Below are 16,143 nucleotides of genomic sequence, written 5' to 3'. Positions count from 1 at the left end.
TATTTTAAATCTATTTCCAAGCTCTCTTCTAATAGTACATGTTAAAAAAACACACAAAGTTCATACTATTATAGATTCGTAAATAAAACATGAGTCGTGTGAAAATGCACGTAAACCCAAATATCTTATTACAAGGCAAAAAGCTGAGACCCTTATTGCAGAAACCCAGACTGTTTGGTTACCTGTGTTGGCTTGGTATTTATTCCATTCGGGGATCCGTGATAGATAAAAACCTTTCCCAGATCATCATAGGGAGCTCCAACTGCAATATCTGTTGGCGACATCACATTTCAACAAACACTACATTTTAAAAATGTTCCAATATGACATTTCATAGTAAGATGCCATAAGCATTCATTATTTTAGACAATCAAATAATCCGCCTGTGAGCATAACTATTTCACAATCTATTACCCACCTGGGTAGCCATCCTGATTAATATCACCAATATTTTTCACTGCGATGCCAAACATAGAATCTTTGGTTCCATTAAGACGAATTGGCTTGACATTATTCCAGCGGCCTTGCTCGTTAATGTAAACATACACAGCACCTCCAACTTCTCCGTCTCTATCAAAATACTGCGGGGCTCCAACAATTATATCTTGCCACCTAAAAACGTAACGAGGGATAAAACTGAACCATCAGCTAAAATACCAGCAAGCTCACAGAGGATGCCGTCAGCCCAGGTACTAAGGACACAGAGACAGGATGGAGAAAGGACCTCAAATCTGGAACTGATTTCTCATCCATTAAGACACTTTTGCAGGTGTGTTTATGTAATGTAAGTTTAGACATGTGAGTGTTTATGTTTAGGTAACACATTTTCCACAGCAGCCTACAATAAATGCCCAGAGGAAAAGATCACCGGTAAGAACCTGAAGACAGTCCCCAAGTTAGAACGAGGGTGCACAGACTCTACTCCCCTCCACCCGCCCCCCAAACTGGCACCACCAGACAACTACACTTTGTCACCCATCCTTATTTTCAAAAGGACATCCTGGATGCTCCAACAGCCCCTTAGGAAGCTACAGAAGAACCACACGTGTCATTTTTCAAGTTAACTTTTTTTTCCAAATTTTAACCCACAGACCCATGATCCCAAAATACAAGTAAAAACTGAAAACCGAGAATGTAAATTACCCGGGGAGGGTAATGAATGTCTGCTGCCAAAAAACAAGTGATAAACACGTGGCGGGATGGTAAAAATCTGGCAGCAGGAACATCCTTTGAATCAACTAACCTGAAAGGATGGCTCTTCTCAAGACTGAAAAATGCCCAAGAACCAACGATTCCTGGGCGGATGTAAAGTAACCTCAGACGCTCTTACCCATCTTTGTTAAGGTCCGCCACTGCCACGTCATAACCAAAGGAAGAAGCCAGACCTTCCCCATCAAAAATGTACTCAGGGAGAAGATGTGCAGACTTCAAGTCTCTTTTTAGCAAAACCACAGCTCCACTGTGATTGGCTCTTGGAGCTCCAGACACGAAAGTGATCTCATCTTTAGAAACAATACCTTTTCCTGAGTCCAAAGAAAAGCCTAGAAAAAGAAAATAATAGTTCACATCACCCTGTATTTCAGGAGGTATCCAACATGGTACCTCCATCACTCCCTTTTCCTCTGGCTTCCCACCGCTCTCCTTCCAGGCCTCTCTAGCAGCTATCGTTATTTATAACACGAAAGAGTTACAAAGCTGAGGGGTCTGACCCAAGTACAAAGTAGTTGGCTCTTTCACGGCTTTCTATGGAAATATATGCAGGCTTTTAAAGGAAAACACCTGTGCTACTTAGCATGGGTGTAACTTAAACCACGAAGCACTCATCACGCACCTCAAGCGGCTGTTTACACTCCATTGTAACGCTGGAGTGTGGTAAAGGTGATCAAGCCAGGTTATCCCTGGGAACTGTTCACAGACGTACAACCGGACACAGCATACCTGAGTGCACGTTACAGGGTTCTGCTATAACGTAACGATCAGTCACTTCCACATTCATCAGTCTCCTTGGTAATACAAATGCTATCATTCATGTACCACAGACGGCATCAGTATTTTGGACCAACTTAATTCTCAGACACAGACATGCAAACAAGACGCGACTGGTGGGACAGAGTATTTGAGAACCTAGTATAAACAATAGAGGTGAGCAAGTTGTCACTGAGGACAATTACATCTCGTTCAGAGGGCAGAAAATACTAGACGCCTACTTGCAAAGCATCAGGTGGGGTGTCAGATAACAGACTGAGGCCTGGCAGCCAGTGAATATAACTGCCCACGTCAAAACCACTCCAATGAAGCAAATCTTGCTTAGAAGGGTGAGGCAGATGCAGACTAGTGTAAGCTCACCCCTTTTATTGTGATTTATAAAAAGCTTCACCACTACTGTTGCAGTTCTCAAACTGTGAAGGGAGTTGAAAAATAGGATGAGCTCCAAGTTTAGAACAGGGTGATCTAATCGGACCCAGCTCTGAAAACCATCTGGCAGCAGAGCCTCAACCATGCATGCTTTTCATGTGTGCTTCACTCGAAATGAAATAGAAAATAAAAAGATTTATGCTCTGTATGGATAAAAAAAAAAATTTTTTTTTAATGACCATGACCAAGACAATTCATTTGTCATCTCAGAGGTCACAAACCTAGGTAGCTATTCATCATCACATCGGGGGACGTGTCGGGCTGCTCCCTGGGAGGCTGTGTTTTATAAACAAACTGATCAGGATCTGTATAGGACACGCTGGTCAGAAACAGCAGGCCTGGACACACGCGTGCAACGGAAGAGATTGAAGAGAAAGCAGTTATGGTTCGTAGAGGCATGACAGCCACTGCCGCTCCCACTGCATGAGGAGGCCACCCTCCTCGCCGGCTTCCAAAACCTCAAGCAGATCATTTTCTTCCTCAAACCCACTGATTTTTTTGAAACGACAGATGCACACACAGCATGGACGACAAAAACATAACAATACAAATTTGACAGTTTCCCCCTCCGGGCACCCACTTTTGAGGCAATCCATTCTTAAAAGTGGCAAGTGTGTTTAATAAAAAACGCTGAATCTTTTCAAATGGTCCAAGAGCAACTATGTTTATAAAGTCCATGGGCATCTATCTTAAAGATCGAAGTGTCGGTTTCTTGACCAGAAAACCCTGCCCAGGTTTCCTGACCATTAAATTAAATTTTAATTTCAAATTACTTCTCATCATAAATAATCCCCAAATAACACATTTGATGAGAGGCTGCCTGTTAAAATATATTCAAATAAAATGCTGGTGTGTTGATGGCATTTACCCTGAAAAACCATACTGAATAATTGAGACTGCAAACGGCTGGCATCCGCGTCCCATTCCCGTCCTGCAAAGCCACTGACGCAGCGCTCACACACCCAGCTGCTTCCCACCCCGCCTCATTTTCACCAGCCTTTCTTTCCTTGGCTGAGGGATGAGCAATTGTGTGACCCTGGACTAAGAAATCATTCTCCCTAGGTCACACTTTTTTTCCACCAGCGAAAGAGGGATAATCATACTGATTTTATAATATTGTTGGGAAGGTCAAGTAAGACCTGCCTAGCAGTAAATACAGCATGTGGTCGGCACTTAACAAGTGGTTAAGTTTAACTTTTCTCTGCCCTCTTCTATGCCTTCACACCAGATTTTTAATTTGGAGGGAGGAGGGAATGTCTGAAAAGTTGTGTTTTTTTTTTAATTAACAGTACTGTTCATGCATATCTATATAATTAGAACATTTTAATATGCTTACTAACACGTTGTTTAGAATTATTCTTATGTTTTTACTTTTACCTTCCGTTTTTCCAATAACATCTCTAGCACTGGGTACTTTAGAAAAAAAATAGGTTACTATTTAGGTTGAGATTTTTTACATTTTTTTCCAAGAAATGCATAGTAATTATTCTTTATGTCAACTCATACCAAGAATTACTTTTAAAAGCCTTTGTGTAATTACCATAATGCACATGAATAATTTAGGACACCCATTAGTAATGCAAACGAGCCTTAGGAGTTAGGGGATTGGCACTTAGACACCATCTGGGGGTCCTCCAAGCTGCTCCAGCAGTCCTGCTCAGCTTCCGCTAGAAAGCCACCGTGCCACCCGCCAGGGGCCTGGTGACAGGGGGGCCCCAATCCAGAAGCAGAGCCAACCCTTGGAGAACAACAGTCACAAAGGAAGGACCTGGAGGTCTTGACCTGCCACTTCCGAGTAACTTCATAAACGTAGCTCTTAAGAGCATCTCTAAAAAGAGGCACTGGAGGGTGAGAGGAGACAGCTCAGCTTCCTGCTGACATCCCTGCATTCTTCCCCCCTCCAGCCGCACCAACAGCATGTTTCAGGTTACAGGGGCCGATGCTAGCTAGCTCCAGAGACAGACTTCCATGCGGGACAATTTTGGGAGACAGTAGGTTTCCTCCCGCCTTGATGGAGCCCAGGTCAGAAGGGAAGGGTCCCAAGCATCAGTCAGGTTACCTCGGGATCACCAAAGCTTAAATCCAATTCCCCTCAATGCAGCCACAGGCCCCTGGCTCCGCCTGGCCTCGTCTCAGCCTTGCGGTCCAGGGTGGGTCCTGGGAGGACAGGGTCGCACTGAGGCATCTGGCAAGGCGGGCATGCCAGCTGCACTCATTCCTACCTAAGTAACTGTTAGCGGGAACAGGAACTAGACTTTCGTCATGGTCAGTCTCTCCACCAACTTCATAAGGCCCATCTTCAAAGATGTTCATGTCAAAAAAAGTGTTATTCTTTTGCTCTACACGAACGATGCCTAAAGAAATGAAATGGCAAAAAACAACAAAAAACCATGAAGATGGAACAAAATAAAAGAGATGGTTCCTAATAAACATGCCTCGTGTTATCACCGTAAGGACAGGAAGAAGAGTCTGGAGGAAGGAGGGCAAAGGAAAGAGAGGGCTTTTGAGGTTATTAACGTTAAAAAATCATGTTTATGTGAATATTTTTAAAGAAATTTGTTCTAGTAATAAAAAAAAAGTGCCCTGTGCATTCTTAGGAATTCTATTAATGCCACAAAACCAGATGGAAAATGAAATGTTTACTTCATTAACTAAACTTACAGAAAGTAACTTTTTAGACATTGTATGAGCCGGATGTATTTTACATTGTCTGTCATCCTGTATCAATTTACCTACTTTATTGTGTAAAAGTGAAAAGTTTTGATTCTTTCTCCAAATCATTTGAACCAAGAGTTCATCTTTCTAAAATTTTCACAATTAACAATTAAAAAGAGAAGATTTCATATAGTAAGCCCACTATGTGACTTTTTAAAAACAGTAACATTTAAAATCAGGGTTTATAAAGCAAGTAAGAAATGTTTCCCATAAATACCATACATACATAACTGGTGGAGTGTTTTTGTTGTTTTAACTATATATGTCATCTATTCTTGCTATAATCAAACTATTTCTAAATTCAGTGTGTTACTTGGATTAGGTCACTATAACCCAACAAATACTGTTATGTTGGGGGTGGGGAGGCTAAAGGAAATTCCTCCCAAAAGTTACTATCGATGACATAGAGAGGAAGGTATTCCTCAAGGACTATTTCTAATAGGAATTCAAACTTGGGAGATTTTTTGAATGCAAAAGGGAAAATTTTCCTAAGTTTTTCTTAACTAGAGAAAATGTTGTAACACAGCATTTATTTTAATAAATTTCTCAGAAAAATGTCTGATGTCTAAATCCTATGCATTTCTCTTCATTATACATTAGAGTTACGTTAATTGTTCTCCATAACATAGTGGTTTTCTCTGCCTGCCTAATTTCTTCAGAGAAGTTAAACTTGATTACAGGAGCTGACCAGGTTCACCCAGTCAACCTGAGGGCCCTTCTCCCTCCTCCCTCCCAGTGTCTCCTTTTACCTACATCACAATCATGATTAAACGATACCATTAAACAACTTTCCCGTAAATTATCTAAAATTATCATCTCAAAATTCCCTAATTTGTCATCTACCCTTCTAACTTTTCTGCTTTGTTAGCAAAACACAGCCTTTTAAGATATAATGAAAACATGTCTGTATTAATACACTGTTACTTGTACATGATGTCACTCTATTTGGTTTTCAGATCACTACCTTAAAACGAAATGTTGGCCAACATTAAAATTGCAAACACGTTCGGCCTCAAAAAAACAGGAAAATACAAAACAGAAAGAAGTACAGATGTTAATTATTATATTCTTAGAGAAAAAAGTTAACTCCTTGTATCAGTGTAAATTGCTAACAGAGGGGAAAAATATCTTCAAATATATATTTCCACCACTGTTTTTGAAATCCTGTAATTGAGAGATTATAATATCCTACCTTACTTCTTAATATACAAGTGCCTTATAACACATTTTGTTTTAACTTAAAACGTACTCAATCATGGTGCATGTAAGAGAAATCATGCAGTCATTCTAATCTCTATTGCTACAAATACATGTCCTACCTTTCCAGTTATAAGTGCCCGGGGCTCCGAACACAATGTAATGAAAGTCTTTAGTAAAAGTAGCTGCTACTCCTTGCTGGCAAGAACCAAATTTTTCATGGCCTCTCAATCGCCCATCGCAAAAACTCCAGTCTCCTCCATCCATGTCATCCTCAATCCTCAGATTTTGACTCAGGACGTAACACCTTCCAAAGATGTCTCGGGATTCCTGCTTCGTATTGACATGTTGCCTTTTTTCATATCGGTGAGCACATGTCTGCAAACAGATGGAATAAAGTAGCCCGTGCAGTTCTACAAACCTTACGTTTATTATCAACCATTTTCAATTGAAATAAAGAGAGATTAATTCTAAATGGATTGTTAAACATGTCCTCACCCTGGGACTGCATCCCAAACCAGCAACTGTTCCCCAAAGTGGCAGTAAGGAGACCATGACCTAGCCTAAAGGAACCAGGACTTCTGTCTTGTTCTCAGCCAGAGGATAACGCTCCAGTCCATATACTGAATGCCAATCTGTAATCCACAGGCTATTTATTTGTAAATTTACCTGTCACATAAGCAGTGGGAAATATCTTCTTTCATTTTATTAATTGGCTTTTATTGGCCATATAAACTTTCAAGTCAGTATGTTTGTGAAAATTTGTAATAATGTTCCAGAGGAGAGAAGTCATGGACATACTTTCATGGGATCAGGCAAAGATAAAGATAAAACAGCTAAAACAAAGATACTTCCCTTTTCTCCCCACACTATTTCCTTATAATCAGTCCTAACTTGTACTCTAAGCTCAGATTAGGTTTATTTTAGAAGTCAGAGAGAATTACACCGCCAGAAAAGATGAAATAACCTCTATAATTTTACAAGGTACTCATGGTTACCCTCCATGTAACACAGGCTGAATAGACTGTATGATATCCAAGTTGATTTCCTGTAATGATGACCCCTTAATTATCAACATTCAGGGTTCAGTGAAATTCTTTTCTTTTTTTTTTTTCAAAATCCTTTATCAATTTGCTAGAGCAACCAGATTTTGAAAGAGACACAGAGAGCACCGTAAGCCAGCCTGGAAGACATTTCCAAGACCACCTCCCGCAATGCACCTAACAACCCCTGCCTGCACGGCTACTTGTATTTGAAGACGTTCAGAACAAACACCCAGAGTCTTAAATTTACCTGCTCTTCCTTTCCAAGGCCATTCCCATATTTTTTAGAACTCATCTAAAAAAGCCAAATAGTTCCAGGGACATGAACCACGTCTAGTTTTGTTCTGCCTTCTAGGCATTTTAGGGATATTCACTGAGGGTTTATGAAGTTCTTTGAGTCTGAAAGTTCTAAAGAAATATGACTATTTCAAAGCGTATCAGAAATCACAGAGGGGCACCTGGGTGACTCAGTCAGTTACTCCTCCGACTCTTGGTTTCGGCTCCGGTCATGATCTCAGGATCACAGGATCAAGCCCCGCATCAGGCTCCAGAGTCTGCTTGAGATTCTCTCTCTCTCCTTCTCCCTCTACCCCTCCCTCTGCTTGTACACTCTCTCTCTCTAAAATAAGTAAATAAATAAATAAAATCTTTAGAAATCACAGAAAAAATAATGCCTTGATTTCTTCTTGACATCAATCCTGCTGTAAAGCAGTGAGTCTTCTGGAATGTCCAACTGTGCAGGCAGGGGCTCTGTCTGTCCTGTTCGCGGCTGTCAGCCTGGTGCTGGCGCATGACAGGCACTCAGACACTGCGGAATGGGCAGGCTTCTCCACACTTACCACAATTTTGCCCCCTGGACCTTGGCTCTGCACGGTGACCCCCATCCACTGATCTTCCTTGCTTTCTGATGAAGGGTCAGCTGTGGAAAGCAGCACAGGTTACATACACACAGTCAGGACTTGAAAGTGATGGAAGCAGGCAATGAAGCAAGAGAGGAACACAAATACAAGCTGGTTTCTAAACTGCCTAGATCCCAAGTCTTGCTCCTTCATAAATTCAGTTACTCAATCCAGAAAAGTTACTTCTGCTTTTGGGAAAACACGTTAAGTGGTTATTGGTAAGAACCTTCTTAAAATTCTTTACATAAAATATATAACAGCTTTACCTGGTGGCCCTACACTTTCTGACAACCAGGATCCTGAGTACAAAAAGCTATTTGAAAATTGTAAGACTCAGGGGTAGCCTTCCGACATACGCGACTTAAAGCAGTGATGTGAAAATCCAGTCTCCAAACTCCGGCTACCATCCAAACTAACTTCTCTACATAGTCCTAAACTCGTTATATAACATCATGAACTATTCTTTTCTTTCTTGGAGACGAGAAGACCTCAGGTTCACTTTATATTTTTCTATCAGTGCCAAGAAGGAAAGCAATATATTTAGTTGTTACCCCTCCCCCCCAAAAAAGAGAGAGAGAGACCACAAATACCATCACGTATGTGTTCACTTCAGTATCAATCGGAACCTACGGTATGACCCTATATGCAAATCTTTGCCTTCCTCAATGAGAAGGCAGGCATGATTTTTTTTAAATCTTGAATCATTACAAAAATGTGAAAACTAAACAACTAAGTAGACAGAAGCCAAAATGCCAAAATGTTAAAGAGTGATTATGTCTAGATTACCCATGGGTTTTTGGGTTTTTCTTTATAAAGGTTGGTGTCTTTTACAACTTTCCCACAATTAACACATATCATTTTCTAATCAGAAAAAAAATGTTATTTCTAAAAGATAAAAAAGAGAAAAACATCAGCGTGAATCTGCAAATCTACTTAGACCAACTATCTCAAATCTGGTTCGCTTAGGGTTTCTCAGTACACTAACCGCTCGGCTCAGCATAGATCCCTCACAAAACAAGCCTCTATCTGAGCCAGCAGGGCACAATTATCCATGATGGTCAGCTCTCACTTCAAAGAGACGTGCAATTTAAAATAGTCTTTCTCCCAAATATTTTAAAAGCAAGCGAGAACTTTTGGCAGCCAAGCACACGCTATGCACAATTTTCTTGGCTGCTCTGAACGCAGTTTTTCAACAGCCTCCTGTAGAACCTCAGCGCATCACTAGGTGGCGACATCAACACACCATAGCCGTTCAGGAAGCAAGCTTAGGAAGGGCTGCAATCCGGTAGGCAGCCCAACCTCATTCAAAAAGTAGATGTTTTCAGGGCAAACAAGAAACAGTCAAGACACGTAATTAAAAGAGGCCCTCTCTCCAAGAACAAAGCCTTGGACTCCCTTTCCCTCCTCATGGAAAAGGCAAGTAGGGTACAGGCGAGCTGGCCAACTGGGCACAGAGCGAGGACAGAAGAACACACCATCGTTATCAAATTCGATCCGTGTGCAAGGCCCCGGGGAGGTGATGTCACAGCTGTACAAGCCGCCCGTTCTGTTGGCCCTCTGCAGTGGAAGCGCCGCCGCCCGAGGGGCCCCCACGAGCAACCTGTTGACAAAACACAGAATTTGGAGAGTTTAGTTTAACAGACACAATGAACATTTCAATCAGAACCATGATGTCAAGATGTCAGCATTATTCGTCCTGATGCCCTGCTGGCTTAAGCACTGGGGATGGTAAAGGTGGAGTCCTGTGGCTGGCTCGTGCCACACACACGCACACACGCAGGCACGCACAGCTAGGCAAGTCAAGCCCGAAAAGGGGTTGTTGAAACAAGGCGCAAAGTAGGCCACCTCTCATGGTATCGGCACCTCTCCGAGTAGGATTCTGGTGTTTTAGAAGACACACGTTATAGAACTTGACCCCTAAACCTAAGCCAAGGACATCCGGAACTCAACAAACACACGCTGGAGGGGGGAATGGCCCCATTAAACTTAGCAAGCGATGATATGTCTACTTCTACCACTGTGCCTTCCTGAGGCATTTTTCAAAGGTAATTCTGACTATACCCGGAATCTTCAGTTCACATACTGTTTGATTAATTAACCAAGGAGGCCATTAGGCCCATGTGGCTCTAATGACGTGGCAGTTATGTAAGCAAAACTATCTAAGCCTGTAAATGCCTCAAGGTTATAAAATCAGACCCTAAGGACAACCAATCACAAGCAGCCAACCCGGCTTTAAACTACAGCTGATTAAAGCATTTTTCTGTGCTTTTTTACTTTCTCTGTAGGAGTGTTTCCCCTGGTTCCTGTTGGCAGAGCACTCCCAACCACTTCCAATTTGCCGCTGCCAGATTCCAATCGATTTTTGCTCCAACTCGTAGAAGTTTTTTTTTTTTTTACTATGCCTCAGTTAATGTATCTTTTAATAATACTGACTTAGAACCTAACCTTGCCCAAGATACAACTGCATCTCCCTCCCTCTGTCCCGCTCTCGTGCTCTCTCTCTCTCTGCCGCAGCTCTTACTTTGGGCACTCTCGCCTCGGACAGCTTCGTCCGCGACCATCCTATCGGTCTGGGCGGTGCCACCTACTTACTGGGTATCATAATATGCCTTCTTCTCTCCCACCCCAGTGCTCTTAGCTCTGGTAAGAGGGGGCCCCAACTCCAACCCACAAGCCTTAAAATCGCAGTTTCCCAGCCAGGAGGGACCTTCAGAGACCGACTGTCTTTCTGCAGGGCTCCTTTTGATCATCCTCTCTTCTCACCATCTTTGGGTCTGGCTGACTCAGAGAACAGCTAGGAACAGAAACAAAGAGAAGGAACACACCTGACTGGACAGAGACAAACGAGGCTAGAGCTGGGGGCAAAAGTTGGACACACAAATGTGAACAAACAACCCCCCCCAAACAGAAAGGAAGCCACTCCCGGCCTTTAAGAAACCCACAAATCTCAGATGCAAAAACAAAAAACCATACAAACAAAAAACCCACCTACAAACAAAACAGCCCCTACCACCTGTCTCTATGATCCCAATAAAGGATTTAACAAAGAAAATTTTAAACCAGTACAATGCAGCAGGTGCAACAGAAGGAAATACACTCAAAAAACAGGGAGGGTGCCAGAATGTCCAGGGAGGACCAGCGAGGCAAGGTGTTCCAGAATGAGAGCTGGCTCACGTGGGGACACATGGCCCTAGAATTGTCCTTCCTCCCACATCCCTGGATGGCAGGCACGGTCTGCTCCTATCCTGAGATCTGTCCTCCATACGAAGAGATGAACAGCATGCACCAAGATACAGAACTGGAACGGAGACTTAGGACCAAGGCAGGATCCTTGGGACCTGGAAGCTCCTGGCAGAGGGTAGAGGCAAGGCCAAGGGCCACAGGGGTCTCCCCGGACCGCCACACGCATACTCCACCAGTGTTGTCCAAGATCCCAGGAGCTCCGACAAACAGCTGAGAGGTGAACTGGCCTCGACCGTAAGTGAACTAGCTCAATTACCTGGCTCTTCTGGGGATGGAACCCTGATCCAGGGACAGGGCGGGATTAGCCAAGTGCTGGGGTCAATAGGACTGAATCACAGCACGGAGCACGGGAAACAGCAGAGAGCATCTAGCCCTCTAAATGCGCAGATAAGAAAACAGAGGCTTTTGCAAGAAGGGTAATTACTCTGCCCTTAAGATCTCAAAGCTATATATACATGTATACATATACATATATACGTGTAGGGACAAAAAATTCCTTTGGAGCACTATTTTTCCCATTCCTGTCAAATGCTTCCTAGGATATAAAACCCCAGATTTTAAGGCATTTATAACCTAGCTAAAAGGGCGAAACCTACACAATGAAACCCAGAAACAAGAACTGCTGTTGACGGACAGATGTAAGCAAAACACGGAAAGGCTGTGGGCAGAGTGAAAGCGTTCCGGGAATCAGGCGGGGTGAAGACTGGAAGAGGTTATCTGTAAAGGTAACCCGCTCCAGCCGGAAGGCTATAAAGAGCAGCCCCGAGTTCCAAGGTTATTAGAGTCTTCTCTGCCCACTTCCTCTCCTCCTCAGCCACACCCCAGGAGCCAGGAAAGCTACCTCAGGCAGGTGCTGGGATTGCTATTTCCTGTTCACTGTACCCACTCTTTCACTTATTCATTCCACGAACCTTCAAGAGCCTTCTAGAAGGAGTAAGTGTTGCCCCCACTCCCCGCCAAACTCTGGCCCTGAGGGAGCCCGAGCCCAGCCAAGCCGTAGGCAGGTATGAAACCCGAGAGCGGCAGGGGCGGTGGGCGGGCGGGACCGGAATCCTGGGCGCGTCCAGAGGAGGGCGCCAAACCCGCTTGCCAGCAAGGGGGTCGGCGACGCGCGCCTGGAGCTGGGGCGGCAAGTGGGGGGCGTGCCCCGTGTAGAGGCTGACAGAGAAAGAGCCAGAGGACACGGAGCGCGGGGAATCGGTGGTGCCACAAGACAGGCTTGGGGACGAGCCAGCTGGTGTGTGGAGCCCGGGGTCCTGGGGTAAAGGGCCGGAGCCGCGCACCTGCCGAGCCCCTCGGAGCCCCAGGCTGCCGGGACTGCGGTCCCCCGCAGGGGATGGACTCTGATGATTTCCTGTTGTTGCGAAAGCTGCGGAGATTGTTCTATTCGGGTGGACAGAAGGCTCTTCAGAGCAGGCCCGCCGCCTCCCCGGCCCCCTTTCTCCCGGCTGCGTGGCAGCATTTCTCCCTCCTTGGTACCTCCGCTCTGCATTTGTTCTCCTTACCCAGAGTGGCTACGGCAAGCCTTCAGCAGGCGAGCGAGAAAGAGGAGGCATTTCCCTCCAGTTCGCCAGCTGGTTATAGAGCCTGTGGCAGCACAATTTCTTATGTGCTAAAAATGCCAAGCTTTTTTTTTTTTATGTTTAACAAAATTTATTAGGGTGCTATTTCAAATAAAAATGCCAAGATCTTATAGGAGTCCACATATTTTACTTGCAGCAGCTACTGCAGATAAAAGCCAACCATACAGAAGAATGGAAACAGCAAGGTTTGAGAGGGTGGGGAGGGGCAGGAAACACAGAAGAAAAGAGAACTCAGCAAATAAGAGAAATGTCCCTCTGGAGAATAACATTAACAGTCACATTGCAAGGGGGGGGGTTCCGCCTGCACGTGTTTCCAGCTGTGACAGTCCTTCCTCCCAGGGTCCTGGACAGCTGGCACAGTGAGCCCACTTCGGAATCGGTCCTACCTTAGATGGAGGGAGGCTGGGGTGCTCTGCTCCCTGGCCTCAGGCCCCAGTCAGCCAGAGGAAGGAGAGACAGCCATCACCAGGGGGCCACCCTTGCTCTGACTGCACCTGGTTCCCTGGGACCACACTTCATAGGAAATTCAGGAAAACAATGACTGGGGGGCAGGTGCAAGTAAGTTGGATAAAATCAGAATCCTAGAAAACCTAAGGAAGCACCTTGATGGAAGAACACAGTAACTAACCCAACCAAACTCGACAACTGGCAGGTGTCGTAATTCTCAAGGTAAAAGCGGTCTTTTCTGGGTCAGGAAATAAGCAAACTCTTAATTCAGCTTGAACCCAACCTGAATCAGGAGGTCACAGCCCATTCTCAGAGGCTATGCCTGGCAGGAACAAACGATCAAAAAGAGCTGCGTCCAAACGATGGCACCGTCCCTGCTGCAACAGCCCATCTAAGTCCTACAGGAGGGCACTGGGCTAAGCCATTCTACACAGCTGACTGCGTACAGCTCCAAGACGGATAGACTGCATGCGGAGGAACGCTCAGGCCACACCAAAATCCAGTTTCTGTTCAAATCCCAGCTTTCTTCACTTTGCCCCCAGTGCCCTTTGATGCTGGCTCAGTGTAAGCACACGTTCTCTGGGCACTGCCACGATACCCACGGCAACGCCTGGGACTTGGGCAGCAGCTGCTGGGCTGCTCAGTTCATCTCCTCTTAAGAAGAGGTGACAGCAGCTGCTGTCATTACCCACCCAAGGTAACGGAGCAATTCAAAACTACAGTGACAACTCACAAAGTGACAGGGACGGGGGGATTTAAGTTACGGCCTTCAAAGGGAAACGGCAGAAATTAACAGAACGGGGTCTAGGAAGCCTATTTCCCTATCAGGTCAAGAGAAAAACTGTCTAGGAAGGGTGAGGATCTAAGTTTGAACTAAGATTGTTTCAGACACCAAAAGGAACAGGAAAAATTACTTCCCAGATAGCTTTCCCCAGGGCTAGGGAACAATCACCTCCACGGTTTTGAAGCTGAAATGGCATAAAAACTGAACTGGGATTCCAACATATTAGAAAGCCGCATTCAAAATACAAAACTCTGGGCGCCTGGCTGGCTCAGTAGGAAGAGTGTGCAACTCTTGATCTCAGGGTCATGAGTTCAGGCCCCAGGTAGGGTGTAGAGATTACTTAAATAAAACTTAAAAAAAAAAACCTACAAAACCACATCATCTTTAAAGATGAAAAATAAAATCTGAAATAGCAAAATACAATATAAAAAGCTAACAATGACCCAAGCGTGGCATAAAACTGAGGGTAGGATATAAACTCAGGTCTTTGGAGTCTAGATCAGAATTCCTGGCATAACAATAGCTAAATCGTGGAAGGAGCCGAGATGCCCTGCAACAGATGACTGGATTAAGAAGTTGTGGTCCATATATACAATGGAATATTACTCAGCAATCAGAAAGAATGAGTTCTCAACATTTGCTACAACATGGACGGCACTGGAGGAGATAATGCTTAGTGAAATAAGTCAAGCAGAGAAAGACAACTATCATATGATTTCTCTCATCTATGGAACATAAGAACTAGAATGATCAGTAGGGGAAGAAAGGGATAAAGAAAGGGGGGGTAATCAGAAGGGGGAATGAAACATGAGAGACTATGGACTATGAGAAACAAACTGAGGGCTACAGAGGGGAGGGGGGTGGGGGAATGGGATAGACCGGTGATGGGTAGTAAGGAGGGCACATATTGCATGGTGCACTGGGTGTTATACACAACTAATGAATCATCGAGCCTTACATCGAAAACCGGGGATGTACTGTATGGTGACTAACATAATAAAAAATCATTATTAATTAAAAAAAATAAAATAAATAAAAAAAAATAAAAAGTCCATTGCATGGCAGTAAAAAAAAAAAAAAAAAAAGAATTCCTGGCATAAATATTCGGGGCCCACTATCACGCTATTAACCACAAGGTTATTTCAAACTTCATATCCTCAAGTTCTCTCCCAAACAGAGCTGGTATACTTTTGTGTAACTACTTCAACCAAAAGATCTAAACACTGGAGCACTTTTAAAACTCTAAGGACAATAGCAGCTTTGCTTCATTGTTTTTGGCAATAATTCGTTTCCTCAAGGATTAAAGATTCTGCCTCTAGCCACGCAACTTCGTCCCAGGAAACATGAAATATTGCTTCATTAGAACAAGGACATTATTATTGCTGAATATAAAACACAACCTTCTTAGTTTGTCCAAAGTAAGTATTAACAAAATTAAAAGATGGCATTACCATGGCATTTGTGTCACCTCTACATTTAACCCATGTTCAAAATCAGTTTTTAATTTTTGTTAAATATATACAAACAAATAAACCAAAAAGTAAGAAAGAACTTATGATGGAAAGCAACAGATTCCAAACTCATCCCGAGCCCCATTCTCTAGGAAAACCTCTTTTGAAAAACTCTGGATTTACTTCTCCATAATTCCATGACTTCTGCTTCTACTTTCATTTCTTGATTTATCAGCTTTGGACGATAAACTGTGGACCCCACAACAGGAAAAGGGAAGAAAGAACTTAAACCACTTGCGACCTCACTTTCCTTCCCATGTTAGGAACTGTATTCCCTTAGGTCTTCTATCCGTTACACGTAAAGTT

The 16,143-nt window shown here is 43.7% G+C and overlaps 1 protein-coding gene across 3 annotated transcripts in view; it reads right to left on the bottom strand.

The window, feature by feature from the left end:
* Positions 1–16,143, bottom strand: part of ITGA6 (integrin subunit alpha 6) — a 74,377-nt gene that overhangs the window by 29,381 nt on the left and 28,853 nt on the right. For 2 of the 3 annotated variants that reach the window (XM_045779756.2, XM_045779763.2), the window contains exons 2-8: positions 9,745–9,869; positions 8,210–8,289; positions 6,450–6,705; positions 4,638–4,769; positions 1,331–1,541; positions 419–612; positions 183–271 (exon numbers count right to left, since the gene is read on the bottom strand). In XM_045779756.2, the coding sequence (XP_045635712.2) occupies positions 183–271; positions 419–612; positions 1,331–1,541; positions 4,638–4,769; positions 6,450–6,705; positions 8,210–8,289; positions 9,745–9,869 (1,087 nt within the window). Of the gene's footprint in view, positions 1–182; positions 272–418; positions 613–1,330; positions 1,542–2,636; positions 2,754–4,637; positions 4,770–6,449; positions 6,706–8,209; positions 8,290–9,744; positions 9,870–16,143 lie in introns of all 3 variants that reach the window. The other variant, XM_045779772.2, reaches the window with a different exon arrangement.

The sequence above is a fragment of the Ursus americanus genome, chromosome 1 (genome assembly GCF_024610735.1).
Source record: "Ursus americanus isolate L20-20 chromosome 1, mUrsAme1.1.p, whole genome shotgun sequence".
NCBI classification, from domain to species: Eukaryota; Metazoa; Chordata; class Mammalia; order Carnivora; family Ursidae; genus Ursus; species Ursus americanus.
This window is presented reverse-complemented; position numbering and strand designations above follow the sequence as displayed.